The sequence below is a fragment of the Notamacropus eugenii genome, chromosome 6, assembly GCF_028372415.1.
Source record: "Notamacropus eugenii isolate mMacEug1 chromosome 6, mMacEug1.pri_v2, whole genome shotgun sequence".
In the NCBI taxonomy this organism is placed as follows: domain Eukaryota; kingdom Metazoa; phylum Chordata; class Mammalia; order Diprotodontia; family Macropodidae; genus Notamacropus; species Notamacropus eugenii.
The window spans coordinates 60,457,219-60,480,464 of record NC_092877.1 but is presented as its reverse complement, the minus strand read 5'-3'; the positions used below and the strand labels follow the sequence as shown (position 1 = coordinate 60,480,464).

General features: G+C 38.9%; 1 protein-coding gene across 3 annotated transcripts in view; it reads right to left on the bottom strand.

Moving 5' to 3' along the window:
* The window catches only part of EVC2 (EvC ciliary complex subunit 2), a 188,432-nt gene that overhangs the window by 163,926 nt on the left and 1,260 nt on the right, over nucleotides 1-23,246 (bottom strand). For all 3 annotated transcript variants that reach the window (XM_072620198.1, XM_072620200.1, XM_072620199.1), the window contains exons 2-3: nucleotides 9,569-9,623; nucleotides 444-610 (exon numbers count right to left, since the gene is read on the bottom strand). In XM_072620198.1, coding sequence (XP_072476299.1) covers nucleotides 444-610; nucleotides 9,569-9,623 — 222 coding nt within the window. The remainder of the gene's footprint in view (nucleotides 1-443; nucleotides 611-9,568; nucleotides 9,624-23,246) is intronic.

Genomic DNA, 23,246 nt, shown 5'->3' with positions numbered 1-23,246 from the left:
TAGTAAAGTGTCTGAGGCCAGATTTGAACTCAGGCCCAGTGCTTGATCCACAACGCTATCCAGCTACCGTCATTTTACAGAAGAAACTTAGCCTCGGAGAGCAGAAGTGAGTTGCCTGAAGTCACACATTTATTAAAGGCAGAATTAGGACTAGCCTTGAGATCTGCTATCTTCCTCTACACTTCTTCAAAAGTCTCAGGGATAGGAAGCCCATGAGACATCTCATGCTAGTATTGGAATGTCCTAATTGTCAGGCAGTATGTTCTTTACTGACCTCAATCTGTCTTCCTGTAATGCCACCCAACCCTCTGATGCATAAATATACATCAAGTGTTACTAGAGGTCTGCCATAGATTGATTATTTAATAGTACATTTTTGTACTAGATAAAAGTATCAGTGGAGTAATAACATCTATTTTTAATATGTCAAATGATTCACTGACCAGGTGGTGCATGATAGAAGAATCTCTTTTGAATAAAGTCTTCTTGGTCCATGAGCTTATTAAAGAAAATACTGAATGACTCCAAGGTTCATCGGAAGCTGCTGAAGTCAAGAGCAGGTCAAAATCTTCTGTTCTTATGTCATTTTCCATTCCAAGTGGCACTTCAGCTAAAATTTCAACCACACACAAGTCACAGCATGAATTAAAAGGAAGTCATGGTAGACTCTGCAGTCAAGCTCTGCATAAGCCAGAATTGCTGCTAATAACAATGATTCATTTTTCCTGGAGTGCTTCAAGTTTTTACAAACTGTGTTTTTCCAATAATAACCCTTAAAGGTAAAGAATTTAAGTATTTTTTTACTCCATTTTTCTGCAGATGTCATTGAGAACTCAGGCGATAGATACGCTCATTCTTATGGGTTGTAGATGACAAAGCCATTCTAAATAAGTCAATAAGATAATGATCGATCTTAGATTAAAGCCAGATTGATTAGACCCTCCCCCCCCCCCTTCACTAGGAGAAGGAAAGGAAAGGTGCAGACAGAAACTGATTACCTGTCCTTGTGTATAGCATTATCTGACCTATTCATGACTGGTGTACCCAGAGATATGTGGGTTTGACTTACCCTACATTGGTTCATTCAGTTCCCTATGTCACAGCCACTAATTTAGGTGACATCTATAAATGTTCAGTGGCCTCAGATTATTAAGTTGTGTGAACTGCGGCTATACAAGCAGCTTAATTTCCTCAAAAAGGGTAAAAGCAGGGATCAGAAAAAGCAACAGAGTACAGTATGCACATCTTCTCTCCTGCTTGTTTAAATTGGTCTGTGTATCACGCTCCATCATGGTGGGAAGGAAATATACCTCAAGGGTCCAGTTAAAAGTCAGCTTGGCAGAATTCTGGGTTACACGGTCAACAAAGTAGAGCTCTAGACATTTTATCCAATCCTCAGTAACTCTCAAAATCTTCCCAAAAGCAGATTTATGTGTCAGAGGTGAAGCAATTACACCTGTCTCCACAGACTAAAATATCAAGAAGCCAAGGTTTCTTATGAACTAACGGTAGAGAATGCTATGCTTACTCATCAGTACCCTCTCTATCTGCAACTACAATGTGAAGTGAAGAGAGTGAGAGACGAGGTTGTTAACACAGAATGGCTTCAACTTTCCCAGTAAGGAAAAAGATGAGATCTTTGGCTAAGAGAAAGAGGAGAGGGAGAAGTGTGAGAGCTCCAAGGAAGGAAGAGAAAGCTTGCAATAGTTGTAGATGGAGTGGAAAAAACACCAGCACTGAAATAAGATGCCTTGGGTTGAACTTCAAGCACCACCCTTTAGCAGCTGCATGAACCTGGCATACTTTGAACTACAGATGTAAATAAGCCTTTATTTCATCATTAATGGTATAGCATAATAATTATTGACACTGCATTGGAACGATGGGCTACATGGAAAGTATTAAACACTTAGAATACCACAATGGTGGTACGCACTAAATGACTGAGAACTGTATCCTTTTACAGATAAATCAACTAGTCTGAACCCTTTATTTTGCATATGAAGAGACAGACATTCACATCTAGTCAGAAGGGGAGCAAAAAGCAGGCTTTCTAATTTCCCAACCCCTCGTTCTCTGCTCTTTGTATTTCTATGCTATCTTTTGTAATGTAGACTGTCTCTTAAACTAAATGTAATCTCAGATATAGCTAATGAGAAAACAAAATCAACTAAATATTTCTATTCTCTATAAATCTGTAATATTATATGTATATTTATAATGCATTAGAGGAATTTGTTATTAAGGTCTTTCAGGAGTGACTTTACATGGCCAGGACACTTACTGGGACACAAAGGACAAGAATGAGAAAAGGGCTGAGAGAGAATCTGAAACTGCTTTTTGGTGATACTAATTCACCAGAGTTGAAACAGGATTCAGCATTAATGACCTAACCCTTAGTAGATGGAGGAGGGGTTGAGAAAGATGTACAGTTAGTGAAAGAATAACCCAGATAAGTCAATCCAAGTTCCTGGGGCTACATCTATACAGGAGGATGTTAGAGGTAACAACTGTCCACTTCTTACCTTACAGGATTGTTGTAAAATAAGCTACCATTAATCTTCTTCCATGATAGTGTGACAAATGACACTCTCAGAAGGTCTGGGTGGCAGATATCACAGAGGCAGTTTATCATATGAAGAGATATAATGTCATGGTTTCAGAGAATCAGTGAAGAAACACATTTTCCTCTGCTCATTAGAGAGGTGGGGGGCGATGGAAAGGAATGATACATAAACTGCCAGATACAGTCACTTAATCACTTTTGCTTAACTGTTTGCACAAAGCAAGTTTCAGTGGGGTGGGTCCAAGAAATGACAGTGGTGTACAGCACAAAAGGTGCTGTATAACACTAATAAAATAAAATAAAAAGGTGTTAGCTAAGTTACATAGCAAAGATGGTAGAAAGAAGGCAAACTATTTGATTTACAGACTGGGTCAAATGGTACCATAAACAAACAGGAAACCAAAATTCAGTGAGATGATTCCATGGTTTTCAATTGTTTGGACAAAAATGCGGAACATTACTGAATTATTTTTTATCTTGAGGAGAGAACAATGTTGTCATTGTGTTCAGCACAGGATCCAAGCAGGACCAGCTAGAAAAGCTAACATTGAGTTGAAGGGTATGAAGGTACTAGGGAGCTGAGTGGTCTCAGTTGACAGATGGTCTTCAACATTTATCACTTATAATGAAAACAGTGGTACCACTGAGAATATGCTGCCGTCTGGGGCTTTTCTGCAGAGCAAACCTTCCATTTGGAGCATAGTTAACAGTATAAATAAATGAGAAGGGAAAATAGCAGTTCAGTTAGGGAAAAAAACCCTAGAAAAACACCGGTCAATTGATAAGACAGCTCAGAGTAAGAGAGTGAGCTAGCATTCCCAACACTGGTTCTAAGGTCCTCTCCTGCCTTTCTTCATTGTCCCTTGTGTATCTTCTATGCTTGCTTTGTAATGCCAGTGTATCTAGAATGGCCTCCCTCGTCTTCACCTCTCAGAATCCCTACCCATCCTTTAAACTCCAACTTAAACTACCTCATCCAGGAAATCTTTCCTGATTCTTAGACTCAGGATAATCTTCCCTCGGAAAAAGCACACACCTCTTAGTTTGCATTCCTTTAATGCCATTACCATGAAATATTAAGTATTATACTTAGTTCTGCTGCTAAATTATCTCACTTTGGTAGCTAGTTGGTTCAATGGATAGGGTGCCAGGCCTGGAATTAGCTTCTGAGTTCAAATCCAACATCAGGCACATACTAGTTATGTGACCCTGGGCAAGTCACTTAACACTGTTTGCCTCAGTTCCTTATCTGTAAATGGAGCTAGAGAAAAACAATGGCAAGCCACTCTGGTATCTTTGGCAAGAAAATAACAAAATAGGGTCATGAAGAATTGGACATGACTGAAAAATGACTGAACATTGTCTCCCTTTGCAGTCTTTGAGGACAGCACTCTTATGTCAACATTATATCTTCCCTAGGAGCTAGGGGTAGAGTTTTTTTGTTTTGTTTCGGGTTTTTTTAATGTTTTTAGGTCCAGTCTTTTCTGCCTGGACAATCACTTAACCATATTATGATGATCCAAAGGAGGACAGGGACTAAGTTTCATTCTTCTCATGTTGGGGTTAATGCCACCCTGCTTCATATCTTTTCTCACTCCAATCCATGATCCATTCAGTGAGCAAGTTAAAGCACAAATTTGACTATACCACCTCCCCCATTCAAAAAATTCCAGTAGTTCCCTATCATATCCAGGATCAAACAGAAAATCTGCTGTTTGGCTTTCAGAGGCGTCCACAACTTGACCCCTTCATATTATTCCAGGCTTCTTATTCCTTCTTCCCCTCCATGTTCCATGTTCCATGTTAACACTGGCCTCCTTATTCTTACTCATAAGCTCTTCCTCCACCTCCTGAGTCCTGTTCCAAGAATCATCTCAGTCTTTAAGCTTAGGGAAGCTTGAGGATTCCCTTAAAGGCTTCCATAAAGTTTCAGTTGAGCAAGATGCCTTTTTCCAGTCCATCATCTCAGTGCTTCCTTCTGAGACTATTCCCATTTTTGTCTATTACTTGTTTGCTTTACATGTTTTCTTCCTGCTCGAGACTATAAATTCCCTGAGAGCAAGGGGCTGTTTCTTGACTTTCTTTTTATGCCTGACACTTAGCACTTTGCCTGGCATATTGGCACTTGTTGTTGAGTCATTTTTCATTCTTGTCCCACTCTTCGTGACCCTATTTGGTGTTTTCTTGGCAAAGACACTGAAGTGATTTGTCGTTTCCTTTACCAGCTCATTTTACAGATGAGGAAACTAAGGCAAACAGGGTTAAGTGACTTGCCCAGGGTCACAGAGCCAGTAAGTGTTTGAAGTCATATTTGAACTCAGGAAGATGAGTGTTCCTGACTCCAGGACCAGAATTCTATCCACTGCACCACCTAACTGCCCTTTGGCACATAGTATATACTCTTAATAAATGCTAGCTGACTGACTGATTGTAACAGCAAGGATCACGGCATACACAGGAGAGACTGCTGTACAGGTTCTTGGATCCGCTTTTCTAAAAGAAAAGCAACTTTTGAGGGGGTCAACAATCTACTTTAATCAAGCACATATATCATTCACCTAGTTCAGGAGGAAACTTCAGAGAAAATACAAACAGAAACTACAAGCAGAAATTACAAACAGAAAGACCAACACACTGGGCTTCCAACAGTCTGACTATAGACAATATATACATTGTTGCCAGAAAGAGAAGCACAAACATCTGGGTTTTCAAAGCCAGGGGGCTTCTTGGCAGCTACCCAGAATCTCATGTGGAACATCAATCTTCTTCCAAAAAACAAGCCCCAAAGTAAAAACTTCCTTCAGAACATATATATACTTTTCAGAGCTGGAGGGCATGAGTCTTGTGACTGAATGCCTCATTAGAAATTAACAAAAGGTACTGGAGGCCTATCAATGGGCAGGAAAGATCTTTAACTCTTCCCCCACCCCCCATTAACCTTACATTGTAGTGTTTGTCCTTTGTTGTCAAAGAGGACCATGACATCAAGAATGATTACATGACTTGCAGTTGACTGATTTGAGCGAGGGAAGGTTGTGCAAGGTCACCAACCTCACTTTCTTCTCCTGAGCCATCTGGGTCCAATGGCCTGCTATTCATCAGCATGACTGGAAATGGCCCAGGAAACCTTACATTAACATTACACATTTTAACTTAATTCCCCACAAGGTTTTTATCTGGTAGATGTCAATTATTTGTTAATCTGAAATGGACAGAGTGTCCAAAGGACACCTTTAAAATGAGCATATTTCACTGTTTTTTTTTTTTCAATTACATTAGATACTGGATATAAAAGACACAGCAAGGTAATATAACTCAATTTTGTTTGTCTTGTTTTTTAAAGAATTTTAAATATAGGTGAAAGTACTGGGTGCTAAGGAAAAGTCAATATCTTTTTACTTGAATATAGAATCATAGCACCATGAAACCAAGGATCTGAAAGGGAACTTTCTTCCTTTCAGAAGGAGTAGTTCATGATGAAAAGGGCAGCAAAAGTATTTTTGTGTGAAGCAAGAGACTGTCAAAGAATGTAAGATATGGCCACTATTATGGAGGAGCATTTTCATGTCTAATGGAAGTAGAAAAAGAACTTCTTTTCTAATATAAACTGCTAAAATAAGTGTATTTTAAGAAATCAAAAATTTCAGATGGGATTTGGACAGTGTGAGAGAAAAAAATTCTTTGTAATGTAGATGTGAGGACCTGGCTCTCTTTGTTAACAACATGGAGTGAGGTTTCACTTGTGTGGGAACAGGTTAATGTTACTGAGCAAAGAAAGGCCTTTTATTAAAAACTAGGGAAATATGACTATAAAGAAACACAGTTTTAGGGACATCAGAGAGATTGAATGCCTTGTTTGAGACTTCAGAGCTAAGATGAGATGGCTATTTTTCCTGATTTGTAAATACAAGTTTTTTTGCTTTTTGTTTTTTTTTGCTAAAGAGGATAAAACTGAGAAAATGAAAATTTATATAATCATTTAGAAGGGGCAATTAGAAGCAGTCAGCTGACAGAAGGCTTCTCCTGAGTGATTCCTAATTGCTCAAAGAGAACTGATTCCATAGCCAAAAGTTCCAGTGATAGATACTGCTCTTCGGCATGATCTAGACTTTAAGAAAGGTCAGGCTTTCCCTAAGGGTTTGCTGCTCTCTGCTACCTTCTCTGGCTTGGGAAAGAAAAGTGGAAGATGGGAGGAGAGGGGTGAGTTGCAATTGCTTTGGTGTCCTGATGAGTTGGTTTAAAGAATAAACCTGAGTTGTGTTGCTATAAACTCCATTCTGTTGGACAGAGAAGCATCCAGGTGAGTGAATAACTGATCAGGTTGATCTGTATTACTCAGACATAGACAGTTTGATGAGCTTTGCAGTTCTCTGGCTTAAAGAAGGCACATTAAGTTCATACCCTCTGTAAATTCCCTTTTTAGGTGTGACAGTGAGATGAGGATTTCCTCAGCTAAAGAGTGATGGGCATGAACACGAAGTAGTGAACAGCTAACCAGTCCTTTTTGGTGTCGATATGCTTAAATGGACCAGTAACATTTAAATCCAAAATCTAGTGTTGGGAGTATCCCTAAGCACGAGTTTTCCCCCTAAGGTGTTTCCATACCAGGTCCTTATAAATCTGGCATTGTGTCTAGCTCTTTAGTCAACCTACTTGCACTGGTCACCTTACCTAAATGGATGGCACTCATGCCTTACTTCTTTGTCACAGAATATCTCTTCTTACTTTAAACTGCAACGCAAACCAGCCCTCTTGTATGAAACCTTTCCTGCCCTGCCCTGCTGAGAGTGCACTCCCTTCCAAATGATCTTGTATCTGACTGCTTTTTATATATGTTTATGTATTTTCTTTCTATTTCTACACAATATGTGCAAATATAAATACACCTATGATATATATATTCATGTGATCCATGTACATTGCTATATATATGCACATATACATATAAAACATACACATAGATGTATACATATATTTGTATTTCTTTATATTAGATCAGATATTACATATAGCAAGTCATATATAATATAAATATAATAAATTAATATAACACAAATAAATCAATGTAAGTATAATAAAAATGTAATGTAAAGAAACAAAATTATATAAAAGTATATAAGATAATAATCACATACACGTTGCTTCCCCATTAGAAGGTGAGCATCCAGTAAACAGTGATTATTTCATTCTTTGTATCTGTATCCCCAGTATGTGGCATATTCCCTTTCACATGTAGATGCTTAATGAATATTTTGATTGATTAACTGATTAATAGTTCCAGAGACCTTGCCTGATAACTAGGTCTGGACTTGCCTTTTTTTTTTTGGAGGCAACTGGAATTAAATGACTCACCCAGGGTCATACCGCTAATAAGTGCCTAAGGTCATATTTGAATTCAGGTCCTCCTGACACCAGGGCTAACGTTCTATATACTGTGCTACCTTGCTGGCCCATGGACTTGCCTTTTATAGAAGTTATAGCAACATTCCTTTGAAAAGTCCACTTAGGATTTCAGGTATTTTTATTTCCAGTTTCATCATGTATTTATTTATTTTTTAATTTTATTCTGAACTTAGTAAAACAAGCATTTCCATAACAGTAGAACAGGAAAAAAAAAAAAATGATGACAGTGCATGAAGAAGTTAAAACACATATTTCACCTCCTGATGCCCAGCCTGTCATCTGGGAAGGTCTAACTCTACTACTGTATGACAACCTCTTAGGGTCTCTGTTCCCTCCTACAATGAAGACCTGGCATAGATTTGCTCTTTGCCAGCTCTCTTCCTAAGGTATTCATTTTCCACCCCACTCTGACTTATACCCTATGTTCCAAAGAAAATCCATGTATACGCATTACTCCAGAAGTTCTTAAGTCACATTTACTATTGAGAAGTAAAATAGCTTAAAAATATTTTTAAAGATACTAGCTGTTAAATAAAGGAGAAAAAAAGAGGAAAAAAGAAATAACAAAACAGGTAGTTGAGAAAGTACATACTACATACAGATATGCTTGTTTTGTAGTTTCAAATGTATCTCATTATTTCACTGACACCTTCTGGGCATAATCAAGGTGCTTACAAAATTGAAAACACTTGCTTTAGGTATTTTATGTAATCAGAGGTGAATAAATGAAAGAAATACGACAAAATTTGAATATCATGAGGAAACTGGTTGAAGATCCAGACTACCATGTGGAAGACAGATGAAATTTATTCTCCTTAACACCAGAGGGCAGAGCAAGGAGCTGAAGTTGCAGAGAAGATTTTGTCTTGCAATATGAGAGTTTTCTATCAACTAGGGTTGTCCAAAAGGCTAATAAGCTGCCTAAAAGTGACTGGTAAAAGCTAGAAAGACCATTTGTCAGGATACTGCTTCAGGTGTAGGTACCTTTGAGGTTACATATGAGAAGAGAAATGAAGAATAGATTAATTTATCACATTTCATTATAATTTCAACAACTCTTCCATTATGGTCCATACCATTAGGCTCACAAGTGAGCTCCTCCAATTTCTACAGTCATCTAGGTAATTAGACTTCTGTCTAATTGGTAAACAGACTTCAGTCATTTGGGGAAACCCATTGGGACAGTGGCAGAGACATCTTTCTTACACGTAATCTTTTGATGGGGAAGTTGAAATTCCAGGGTGATAGTGTTATGTGTCTCATTTTTCTTACTGAAATACCTTTTCTAGGTAATCCTTCCACTAAAATCTTACTCATTCTTTTAGATGTTATTCAATGCCTTCACCTCCATGAAATTTTCCCTTATGTCCCTTCTAAGAAATAATCTGCCTACTGCATACTGTGGTACAATGAATAAAGACTCAGTCTCAGGCCTCTAACTCCAAATCTAATGCTCCTTCAACTATCCCAAGAATTAAATAGAGCCTACTAATAAATGTGACTGAGAGGGGGAGATCTCAAGAAGAAAAGATGGTTAGCAAAGTCATTCTCTTTTAAGGATTAAAACAACCGAAAGTGTTAGTTAAGATCAAAAGTTACCTGTTATGTTGTAATGGTAGCTCTTTACATGGAGTAACTGCTTATAGAAGAAGTCCTAAAGTTTACAAAAGATACAAAATAATTAATTAGAACATATATTTTACTGGCAAGAAGTAACTGTAAGATGCGTTCTTAGGTAAGCCAAATTTCATTTTCTTTTTATGTTGTTGTTCAATTGTATCAACTCTCGGTGACCCCATTTGGAGTTTTTTTTGGCAAAGATACTGGAGTAGTTTGTCATTTCCTTCTCCAGACCATTTTACAGATGAAGAAACTGAGGTAAACTGGGTTAAGTGACTTGCCCAGGGTCACCCAGATAGTAAGGGTCTGAAGTTCGACTTGAACTCATAAAGACAAATCTTCCTGACTCCAGAACAAGTACTCTATCTACTGAGCCACCTAGCTGCCCATATTTCATATAGCTTCACTATAATGTACAACTTAAATTATATATACATACTTTAAGTGTGTGTGTGTTCATCCTTCATTGACGAAGAAGACCACGCCATCAGAGAAATGATGACATGACTTGCACTTGACTTTGCTTTGAGTGAGGGAGGGCTGTGCAGGTCACCAGCCTCACTTCTCCTCCAGAGCCATCTGAGCCCAATGACCAGATATTCATCAGGATGACTGGAGATGACCCAGGATGAGGCAATTGGGGTTCAGTGACTTGCCCAAGGTCACATAGCTAGTGAATGTCAAATGTCTGAGGTGAGATTTGAACTCAGGTCCTCTTGACTCCTACACTGGTGCTCTATCCACCGCACCACCTAGCTGTCCCACATACTTTAAGTAAATATATACAAAATAGACACACTGTTGCTATCTATTCCATAAGTATATATGGTATATATGTGTATATATATACACTATATTTTATAAATATGCTATAAATATATGTATACTATATATAGTATATTGTAATATATACTATATAATATATACTCTATATATACTATAATAAATATATGTATTAGTATATATACTACACCTTATAAATATACTATATACATATAGAGATGATTACCCAGGGGTGGAGAAACTGCAGCCTTGAAGCCACATGTAGCCTTCTACATTCTTAAGTGAGGCCTTTTGGCTGAATCCAAATTTTACAGAATCAGTTTGTCCGACCTCAGACACTTACTAGCTCTGTAACCCTAGGTAAGTCACTTAACCCTGTTTGCCTCAGTTTCCTCATCTGTAAAATGAGCTAGAGAAGGAAATGGCAAACCACTCCAGTATCTTGGCCAAGAAAACCCTAATGGGGTCATGAAGAATCAGATATGACTGAAAAACAACAATTATTTGGAAGTTTTTCCTCTCATGGAACCAAAAATCCACTTCTAAAATTTCCACTCATTGCTCCAAACTACTTCTGTTCTCGGAGGTCAAGGAGAATAAAATGAATCCTTCTTGCACATGTAATCTCTTCAAATATGTGAAAACAACTAAAATGTGATTCTCCCTGCCATTTCTTCGGAATAGACATCTCCAATCCTTTCCCTCGATTGCCGTGAGCCTCAGACCCTCACATTTTTAATCTCCTTACTCTGGATGAATGATTTTGAGGGCCTTCTCTGTTCTGGAGGCCCTCCTCTTGAAACACTCCAGTTTCTTCAATGTGGAGTTCGCAATGGAACACAGTATAACTAATGCAGCCTTACCAGAGCAGAGTACGGATGAATAATTACCACCATAGTCCTGTTCATATAAAACCTCTGTTCTAGTTCCAGCTCTGATGCTAGTCATTTACTGTACATGTGTACATGTACTCACAAATGTACTTTGTATTTATGTACTCCATGTAGGTATTTACGTATGAATGAATAAAAATGTGTTTGCTAAGTTCTATGGGCCAAACATTGTGCTAAGTCTTGGGGATATAAATCAAAAAGCCAGGTGGTTCCTGTTCTCAAGATATTCATATTCTAAGTACAGGATATAATGCTTATAGGAGGGTTCTGCTGCAAGGCTGATGGAAAGGACCCAGGTGTCCCTAGGACACATCAGTCTAGTGCACGGCAAGGTCTATAGAGCTATCAGGGCAGATGGTAAGGCCAAGAGGTATGAAGCGTATCCTGGCAGAGTAAATAGAATTTATTTGGTAATTTAAGGTTTTCAAAGTGTTTTCTGCTTAACAATCCCTTGTGGTATATTCTGTAAGTAATAGTATTCCCATTTTATGGATAAAGAAACTGAGACTTAAGGAGAGCATCATGATCAGTTATACGTCTAAGAAATGTCTGAGCTAGTACTGAAACAAGATTCTTCAGAGGGAATCAGTACGTTTCATACTAAGCCACAATAAAGGCAGAGCGAAGACAGATAAAGTACCAGAATGCAGCAGATACAAGTGCAGCTAGCATTTGTAAAGTATTTCAAGATGTTTTGTAAATGTTTTGTAAATATTCTATTTCAATGTTTTATAAATGTTTTGAAATGTTTTGTAAATGTTTTGTCTTGTAAATGTTTTTAATGTTTTGTAAATATTCTATCCTTAAAACAACCCTTGGAGATAGGTGCTATTATCCCCATTTTATAGATGAGGAAACTGAGGCAGAGAGAAGTTTAGTAATTTGATGAGGGTCACAAAGCTATAAAGTGTCTGAGGCTGAATTTGGATTCAAATCTTCCAGACTTGAAGGTTGGTGCTCCATCCACTGTGACAACTAATTCTCACATTGCTCCTTTAAATCTTTCCATTATCCTTGGATAGTTAAAGTTCTTCTCACCTAATCTTAAATCACTTGATCTGAAATCAAATAGCCCTGAGTCATGTCTGCACAGGTTTTCTTGCCTATAAGAGAGTTCATAACACTTTGTGGGAAAGAGGAAAGCTTTCCAGGCAATGTAACAACTACAGGATGGAAGAGCAAAAATAGACATGACCTTTCACTAGTACTGTGAGTCATGTAGACTGTGTAGATTGTGGATCCACAGGGGCAGAATCTTGTGGCAATCCTTTAAGTCAAGGTTGACTGTATAGGCCTCTAGGGAAGGAGGGGGTGGGGTACAGTAAAGAAAAGTTATTTAACTTTCTAAGGATCTTTAGCCACTCAATGTAGTACTACAATCAGTAAAATTATATGGGTCCCTATGGAAAAGAGGGTGAGGGAAAAAGTTTTCTTCGCAGTCTTTCTGGTTTTTCTTCTTTATTTTTAAATGCTAAATAAAATTGTTTCTGTATTTCAAGCCTGGTTACCTCAAGGGCTTTGGGTCCTCTAGGGGGCAGTAAAAAGAGTCATGTGCTGAACTACAGGGATTTCCCTGGCTAGGTGCAAATTCATGATCAAGAAAGACTTTTTTGAGAGAGGCCCCACCCAAAGTTGTGCCGGATCCTTACATACTAGAAGGGATCCTCTGATCCCAAGACTGCATATTCAGGTCTAGCTTCCTACCTCCAGGACTACAGTAACATAAATTAATCCTTCAAGAATGGAAAAAAAAGTAATCGTGTATTATCTTTTTTAAATAACTAGACTCTTAATGCTTGCTACAAATAGCATGCGACGGGGGGAAGAATATTAATAATGTAATAATGATACTGACAGTGATTAATAATATAATATTGATCATTAATACTCTAATAACTCACAATTCTGTGGCACCTTAGGCTTAGCAAGCTCAGCCTCCCCATCTAACAATCTACTGAATTAGGTAATAAAAGAATTAACCCCATTTTACATAGAGGGAAACCAAATCTCATAGAATTTAAGCAACTTGCTTGTGCTCACCCAGGTTACAAATGAGGGAGTTGAGACTTGTATTCAGATGTTCTGGCCAGAACATATTTGTTACAACAAACTGCCTAAGACCTTGGCTCAGATCAGACAAATTAGTCTCGAATACATCCGAGATGTTTACAGAATAATAATAACAGAACCGTTAAATGATTAACTCTTTAAGCACTTAGCTTACAAAGCACCATCTCACACTGCTAGGAGTTGGGTATGACTAGCACAACCCTTCTTTCTATACCATGATTCTTCTTCTGAAAGCTAGCTTGCTCATGATGGCTGGAAGGATGGCATTATCTACAAATGGCTTTGTGATCTATCCCATCCATTCATTAGTTTCATTTAGAAAAGGAAATTCACATACATAAATACATAATGTTTTCACATGCAAAATTACGGAAGAATCATAGAAAGACTCATCAATCTTTGCAGGGAAAAAACAAACTATTAACTTAAAAAAAATTAGAAATACCTTTCAAAGACAAATGGTTTATACCTTTGATCTGGCTAGTGATGCTTCCTTCAAATGGGCATCAGTACCACCACCACTACCATCATTATAATAGCTGACATTTATTGTTTTGAGGTATTCCAGGCATTTGTATCTCTTCAACAGATTGGTAGAGGGGAGGAAATCGTCAAACTAGTTTTAGTTCAAGTGCTGTTCAGGCTATTTGACTTTGGTCAAATTATTTCACCTATCCATTTGACTCAGTTTCCTCATCTAAAAATCTAATTTGACTAGATTTTTTTTAAAGCTCCCTTCTTGCTCCTGAATACTGTGTTCCAAGGTCCCCAACCACGTAGCTTTCAAAGTCAATGAATAGTTGAAAAACAGCCAACATAATAAAGTAGGGGAAAATAATATAAATGGGTAAGGGGTTGGTGGGGGAGTTGTCTTTGTCCTCTTGACAAAGACTGAGTGGACATGTTTATGTTGTGTGAAAAGAGATGTTTCCCTTAAAGTCCCAGAGAAAAACTCATCACCCTGTAAATTAATCAAATTGTTTGGTGGGCTTATAAAATAGATATAAGATGGTTCCAGGTCTTTTTTCTGGAATTTCTAAAAGCATTTGTCTCTAAAGAATATGAGAAGGCCCTTTGACATTCATAAAGAAAGCAAAAGACAATTTGCCGATCAAAGGCAATATATCACAGAGAAACTGGGTTTGGAAATACCTGGGTTTGAAGAGACTGGATGTATGGCATAGGAGTCATTAATATCTCAGAGTCTCCGTTACTTCATTTATAAGATGAGAATAATAACGCATGTGCTACTTAAATCTTTTGGGTCATTGTGAGGAAAGCATTTTGCAAATCCTAAAGTAGAATGCCTGGCACATAGAAGCTTCTTAAAAAAATATTTGTTGACTGCTGCTATGTAAATGTGAGTTATTATTACTATTCTGGGCACTTCTTTCCTCTAGCCAGCCCCTAAAACCATGATTATTCAGCAAATTATTATTCAATTGTATTTAAGCAGTAACCTCCTTTCTCCTAGGACATCAACTAGGAAATCTTCAGTTCAATGGATCTGGTACAGCTCAGTCATTGCCATGGAAACCAGTTGATGTCTAGCATGAGATTTTATATTCACTGTGGGGGCAAAGAAACAGAAGCTAGGGTGAGGAAGAGAAGAAGCTTTTATATTATACAAAAGGGAAAAAAAGGAGAACTCTGAATGATGCATACACACTGATTACAACTACATACAGTGTCATTAAAAGGAGTGGAGAAATTTAAAATTTACTATTTTTTGTTGGCAGTACTGTCTGTATTCATATGTTTAGGAAATAAGTAAGAGAGAGGAAAAGACAGAAAGAGACAGAGACAGAAAGAGACAGAGACAGAGGCATAGAGACAGAGAGATACAGACAGAGGATTGAGAAAGAGAAAGAGAGACAAAGAGAGAGAAAGAGAGAAGCACTGAGAAACAGAGACAGAAAGACAGAGACAGAGGGAAGGAGACAGAGAGATGATAGAGAGACAGAGAGAGAAAGAGGCAGAGAGAGAGACAGACAGAGACTGAGAGAGAAACAGAGAGAGAGACAGAGAGGCAGTGAGAAACAGAGACAGACAGAGATAGAGGGAGAGAGAGATAGAGGCAGAGAGAGAGAGAGGGAGAGAGAAATGGAGAGAGAGAGACAGAGACAGAGAGAGATAGAGATAGACAGAGGGATAGGGAGACAGAGAGAGACAGAAAGAGAGACAGAGACAGTGAGACTGGGATTTTGTCAGTAGTAGTTTTTATATTCATATGTTTAGGAAACGGGGACAGGAAGACAGAGAAAGAGAGAGAGAGACAGAGGGAAAAAGACAGAGGGACAGAGACGAGAGAGAGAAAGGGACAGAGAGACAGAGAGAGACACAGATAGACACAGACAGAGAGACGCAGAGAGAGACAGACAGAGAGACACAGAGACAGAGAGAGAGATTGGGATTTTATCAGCAGTAGTTTTTGTATTCATATGTTTGGGAAATAGAAAGACAGGAAGACAGACAGAAAAAGAGACAGACTTCGAGACAGTCAGGGCACTTAAGAGCACAACAGACAAAAATCACGACTCAAGGCATGCTTCCTACTTGTGTGAGCTTGAGCAGGTCCCTTAAGGTCCTTGGGCCTCACTCAGTTTCTCGATTTGTAACAGGAGAGGGTTATTCTAAATGGCCTCTGAGGTTGCTTCTAGCTCCACTCCTCTGACTTAGGAGTCCCTGAAGTATAATACTTCCTATTTTCATAACTCATTGAAAAGAACCTCTCTTGTCGTTGCAAGGCTGAACTCCTTTTGTTTTACTTAGTTATGCCTCTAAAATCTGTTTGGAGACAAACCAACAGTAAAACAGAAAGTACTTTAATGTTCTAATGATCAATTCTGTTCTATGTTCTCAGGTTGTTTTTTTTTCATCTCAGCTATTCTAGGTTCTAGGTTCCCATACAGTGCAGATATTCTCAGTGCTGTGTCCAAAGCTCCCTCCATCTCAGACTTTCTCATCTCTAACATTGTGTTATTTTTTAAAATGCCTTTCTCCACTCCCAAATTTTACTACTGTTATTGTCAAGAATAAGCAGATGCTACAATAAGTTTGGAGTTCACAACATTCCTGGTGAGAATATGGGAGCATCACAGGTTCCAAAAGAGAATTTGGGGGATTTGAGGAGGAGAGGACTGAACAAAGTTACTGTTGGGCTCAAAAGGGCAAGCATGCTGAGCTAGATGTCTAGCTAAAAGAACATAAAAGCACTAATAGCTACATCAAAAAGTATATTACATTAGTCTTCAAATGGCTAAATGTCATTTTCAGTTTTCTAGCTAAAAATGGCCTCTTTATGCTTTAGGTGACAACAGTCCCATAATAGCAAACAATGGAATGATAACTGCTGTATCTGTATTGCTTTTCCCATCAGCTGGTGAGTAGATGGTGTTACTATCCCTATTTCATAGATGAATAAACTGAGACTCAGGGATATGAAGTAAGCAGCTCTAGGTCATATAAACAGTGCATAGTGGAGTCAGGGTTTAATCACATCTTCTGATACAGCCTGTAATTCTTTGAACTCTGCTGCCTGCCATAAGGGAAACCTCTATTCTGTCATTATCCTTGACTTCTACAGCTTATGACACGAACCATTCCCTTCTGACTGTGTAACCCCTCCTCCGAGTTTTTGCAACCTTATCCTGTCTTGGTTCTCATCCTGCCTCAATGATACTTCTCAGCCTCTTTTCTTGGTCATCATCCATCTTATATCACCTAATCCTAATCCTGGGTGTCCCAGGTAAGGCTCTGTCCTACATTCTCTTCTCTTCCCTTTTTAAACCTTTGGCTTTCAGGTGTCAAGAGAACCATTACTGCTCCTGAATCTATGTATCCAGTCCTTACCTCTCTCTCCTGAGCTCCATCACTTGACTGCTAGACATCACCCAAATATGACAAAGGCATCTCAAAGTTAGTATGCTGAAACCTGAGCTTGTGGTCTGTAACCCACCACACACACACACACACACACACACACACACACACACCTCTCTTCTAACTTGCATCTTTCTATCAAGAGCACCGCCAGGCTTCCAGACATTCATTGTCACCCTCACTATAGTGGACACTTAATAAATGCTTATTAATGAATAAATGAATGAATGAATCACCATTCACTCTCTTCATCCCCAGTATCCAAACATTTGTTAAACCTTATGGGTTCCATCTCTATGAAATCCCTTGGATCATCTCCCTAGACCTCCACCCACTTACACAGCCACCACTCACCTTGCTCTGACCATCTTTATTTCTTGCCAGGACTATTGCAACAGCTGCTTACTTGTTCTCTCTTTTACTATTTTCCCCTCTGCAATCCATCCTCCACATAGCTGTCATACTAAGATGACCATGTCACTATGTTTGACAATGTCACTCCCATGCTCAAGAAACTCTGGTTGCTCCCTACTGCTCCTAGGATAAAACACAAGTCTTTTGTTCTCAGGTAGCTAGGCGGTTTGATGGCTATATGACTAGATCACTGGGCTGGTAGTCAGGAAGACCAGAGTTCAAATCTGGCCTCAGATATTTTTATCAAGGTGACCCTGGACAAGTCACTTAATTTCTGTTTACCTCAGTTTCCTCATCTATAAAATTATAGATGATACAATAATAATGGTAATCCTAATAGCACTACTCCCAGGGTTGTTGGGAGGATCAAATGAGATAGTAATAGTAAAGCACTTGGCCCAGCGCCTGGCATACAGTAAGTGCTATATAAGTGTTAGTGATTATCAGTGTTGAGCACTTTTTCATTCTGTCTCCAACCAATCTTCGAGATTGATTTTATTTTGTCCCCCTTCATGCCCTGTATGTTTCAGCCAGACTAGTCTACTTTCTGTACCCTAAATGTGACATCCTGTGTCTGGTCCTTTGTCCAGGCTGTCTCCCATGGCTGGAATCACCTCTGCCTCTGAATCCTGTGGATCCTTTCTCAATGTTTCTTAAACCCTGGGTAGGGATCCCTTATGGGGTCACAAAAAAATTGGCAACAGCAAAAGGTTTCTGACCATGCAAAGACCAAAAATTAATTCAAAATCAAATGCATAATGATCCGAGGTGTTTCTGGTAACTTCACTGTGGCCTGGGTTCTGAACACAAAGCATGCACATGTTGCAGGGAGCATGCCCTCCGACCATGCAACCCCATGGCTGCCAAACATGAAAGGGGGTATGAGCAGAAAAAGTTTAAGAAGCTCTGATTTAGATCAACGGTCACCAAGGCTTTTTCCTCAGTAATTAGTGCTCTACAAATTAATTTGTAATTACTTTGTATATATGTGTGTGTATATTTATATTGGTACCTGCTGTTGAATGAAAGTAAAATGTCTTTGATGGGAGAAGCAGCATTTTGTGGTTGTTTTTGCCTTTGTATCCTCATTGGCTAGAACAGCGCTTAGCTCATAGTAGGTGCTTACTAACTGTTTGTTGAATTAAATTGGTACCAGTTAAATAGGAACCAATTAAATTGGTGTCTATAGGCTCATATCTATGCGAAGATCCCTCCATGCCTTGGCCTACTCTATACCCCTCAGCTGGAACACTCTCACCTTTCCCCCAAGTCCCCCAAGTAGGAATACCTCAGACCCAACTTTTAGATTTCTAAAGCTAGAAAGGCCCTTTGAAGCCAACCATCTCACCTCTAGCCTAATGAAAGAACATACTCAAAATCATCCCTGACTGGGGGATCAGTTAGCATCTACTTAAACAATTCCAATAAGAGAAAGCTTACTGCTTCATCAGGAATCTTGTTATTCCACTTTTAGAGACAGGCAGTTAGGTGTCACAGTAGGTCTAGTGTGGGACTGGGTATCAGGAAGACTTGAATTCAAATCTTGCCTCAGCTACTTACTGTGAAAGATCTGGAGCAAGTTATTTAATTTGTCTGCCTCAGTGTCCTCATCTGTACAATGGGCAAAATACCAGCATGTATATCCCAGGGTTATTTTAAGGATCAAATGGGAAAATATTTATAATAAATTTTAAAACACGATGTGAATGCTAGCTCCTGCTGCTACAACTGGCCAATGGTCACTATCACCATGCTCTTTTTCATCTTGAGTTGAAATCTACACCAATTGTTCTAACTTCCATCCTCAGGTTGCAAGGGAAAAGGTGATTTCTTGGAGTAGCTCACAATGGCGGTCATCATATCTACCTATGTCTTCTACTTGTGTTACAGAGCCCACCTCAGATAACTTACTAGCTACAGGTCTCTGGGTAATTAATTCATTGAACCTTTCTTAACCTCAGTTCTTCATCTGACAAATGAGGGAGCTGGAGTAGAGATGACCTCCACAATTCATTTCAGCTCGAATCTATGAACCTATGATCTCCTATTGTGAATTGCCCTGTGACGCTGGTCCATATTTCTCTCTACTGGGTCCTTATGGTCAGTACCACACAATCCAATATTCTCTGTCTTTCATTTCATGTGTATCTGTCACGAGTCTTAAATGAACATAAATGTCTAAGCCAGAAGGAATTTTATTACACACTTCTTTGGGCCTTGGATTTCTAATCTGTAAAATAAAGAATTTGGGTTGATTTACCTAGTCCATTCTTTCATTCTAAGAACACAGGATATCAGAGCCAATAGGTCCTTAGAATGCTGGAATGTAGAATATTGGAGTTGGAAGGAAATGTAAATGTACAATGTCAGAAATAAAAATAATCATAGATATAAGGTAATCTAGGTGGCACAGACCAGCTCGGTGGCACAGTGGATAGAGTACAAGGCCTGCAGTTAGGACGACCTGGGTTCAAATCTGGTGTTGGACATTTACAAGCTGAGTGAGTGTGGGCAAGTAACTTAAGCCTGCTTACCTCCATTTTCTCATCTGTAAAATGAGCTGGAGCATGAAATGGCACAAACCCCTCCAAAATCTCTGCCAGGAAAACCGCAGATGGAGTCATGAAGAGTCAGACATGTCTAATCAACTAAACAACGATTCACTACTTGTGCAGATAATGAGGCTGAGAAAAACTAAGACAAGTGACATCAAGTCTCAGTATACTGATGACAGAAGCAGGACTAAGCATCAGCTGTCCTCACTCCTTGAAAGTTAATTTTTCCACTGGCATGAGACACTATGCTGCAGTGTGGTTCAGTTGTGTTCAACTCTTTATGACCCCATTTGGGGTTTTCTTGGCAAAGATACTGAAGTGATTTGCCATCTCCTTCTCCAGCTCATTTTCCAGATGGAGAAATGGAGGCAAACAGGGTTAAGTGACTTGCCCAAGGTCACACAGCTAGTAAGTTTCTGAGGTTAGATTTGAACTTAGATCTTCCTGATTCCTGGCCCAGCGCTCTATCCACTAGGCCACCTAGCTGCTCCCTATGCTGCAGTAATTCAAATTTATATGGTTCTTTAAGATTTGCAAAGCACTGTGCATCCATTAAAAATAGCAGTCACTAGGTGGCACAATGGATGGAGTGCTAGACTTGGAGTCAAGAAGACCTGAGTTCAAATCTAGCCTCAGACATATATTAGTTATATGACTTGAGTAAACCAACCTTTATCTACCTCGGTTTCTTTATCTGCAAAATGAAAATTTTTTAGAGTTTTGTGAGGATGAAGTTAGGTAATATTTAAAAACCTCAAATACTACTTAAATGCTAGTTATCATCATCATCATCCCCAGATAAGAAAACAGAGACTTAGAGAGGTTAAACGACTTGCTAAGGGTTGTACAGCTAGTAAGTGTCTGAAGCAGGATTGGAATCCAGGTCTTCCAGATTCCTAGTATGTCATTCTATTTCTTATTCCATGCCTGATGACGACAGTCAGGAAACCTGGAGTTTTGTCCTCATTCCTACAAATCGTTTAATCTCTTTGAAGCTCAATTTATCATCCGTAAAGGGGGTGGAAATACTCTACTGTGTACCTCACAAGGTGTTGTGGAAAAAAAGTTCTGTAAAACTTGTCAGAGACAAGTCTGGAATCCAGGTCTTTTGAATTCTGAGGCCGGCCACCCCCTGCAGCCTCTCATTGACATTGATACAGTGCATTTAGTAAATGCTTATTAAATTGTTTACATGTTATAGATATGTAAGTTACTATAATTGATAATATTCCCACTCCATTACACACTCATTAGCTTCTTGATATTAGAAAATGTGTTTCTGGCTTTCCTTTTTCACAGTAGAGCATATGATTGGCACTCAATCAATATTCATGTTTGGCTGCTGTGATGTCAGCTTACTCCTGAGTAATTGAAGATCAACTCAGAATAATCCAGACCTGGCCAAAGATCTGGGCCCCACATCCCACAGAGTCACTCACGAACTCAGTTATTCAATAACTCCACCCACCAATAATGAACCTTAGGCAATGTTATATGGTGAGTATGTATATTTCATGATCCAACCATAAAATCTCAGTGCTGGCAGGGACCTCATGGGCCATCTTGCCCAGCCACTGCATAAACTGGGATCCCCTCTAGAACGATGACAAGTGGTCACTCACCCTCCATTAGAACATCTACACTGTTCTTACTGCTCAGTTATTCGGTGATGTTGGACTCTTCGTGACCCCATGGACCATAGCATGCCTGGCCCTCCTACCCTCCACGATTTCTTGAAATCTGCTTATCTTCATGTTCATTGTTTTCATGGCATCTTATCTAGCCATCTTATCCTCTACTGGCCCCTTTTCCTTTTGTCTTCAATCTTTCTCAGTATCAGGGTCTTTCTTTTCTACTGAGTCCCAATTTCTCATTATGTGATCAAAGCATTTAAGCTTCAAATTCAATATCTGACTTTCCAATGAATAACTTAAATTAATTTTTCATGTGTTGACTTATTTCATCACTTTGCTGTCCAAGGGACTCTCAAAAGTCTTCTTTAGCATCACAATTCAAAGTATCATCTCAAATATATTGATAGGAAATTCCCTCCTTCCATTAAGAGATTATTTCTCAAAACAGCTATAATTGTAAATACTATAAAATATGCATCTTATATTTTATATAAGCTCTGGAACTGATTCTAAGAATTGGTTTCAAATTCTGACAGCACTATCTCCCACCTGACACCATAAACAAATTGCTTCACTTCTATTAACCTCAGTTTCTTTACACTACTTTAGTCACAGGGGTATTGTGAGAATGGAATGAAGTATGGTGTGAAAAAAACACTGCAAACAATTAAATAAGCACTTCCTAAAAGTCCTGTATAAACATCATTGAAGCACTGCCTGGTGTGGATGGCCTCAGGCTTAGACTTCCCTTTGACAAAAACTGGCTGGCACTTCACCTTTCAATCTCCGTCACCTCTCTAGGAGTATAAATTGAAGAGAGCAGGTGCTGACTCATACTGGTACTGGAAGCTTATCATTGTGAGCTCTTTACATCAGAGGTGTTAAACTCGCCACTAACCAGCTGCAAGTGGTCTATACAACTCCTGAGTACATCCAAAGCAGATTAAAAGTAATTGGAAAATGCTGAACAAAATAAGTAAAAACATAATACAACATAATATCAGTTTGTGATTTGCTAAGTCAATATGTGATCCACAGTGAACTGTTTCCATCTGAGTTTTACATCACTGATTTACACTGATGAAATCACAAGTCAGGGAAGACAGACGGAAGGAAGGAAGGAAGGAAGGAAGGAAGGAAGGAAGGAAGGAAGGAAGGAAGGAAGGAAGGAAGGAAGGAAGGAAGGAAGGAAGAAAGAAGGAGAGAAAAGGAGTGAAGAAAGAAAAGGAGGGAAAGGAAAGGAGGAAGAGATAGGAAGGAAGGAGGACAGAAAGGGGGCTGTAGGATAGTCAGGAAGTCATGGGCTCAAGTCCTCCCTTTGAACACACTAACTGTGCGACTCCAGGGAAAGTCACTTAACCACTCAGTGTCCCACACAACTTTCTAAGACTCTAAATGTAAAAAGGTGCCAATCTGCATGCCTAGT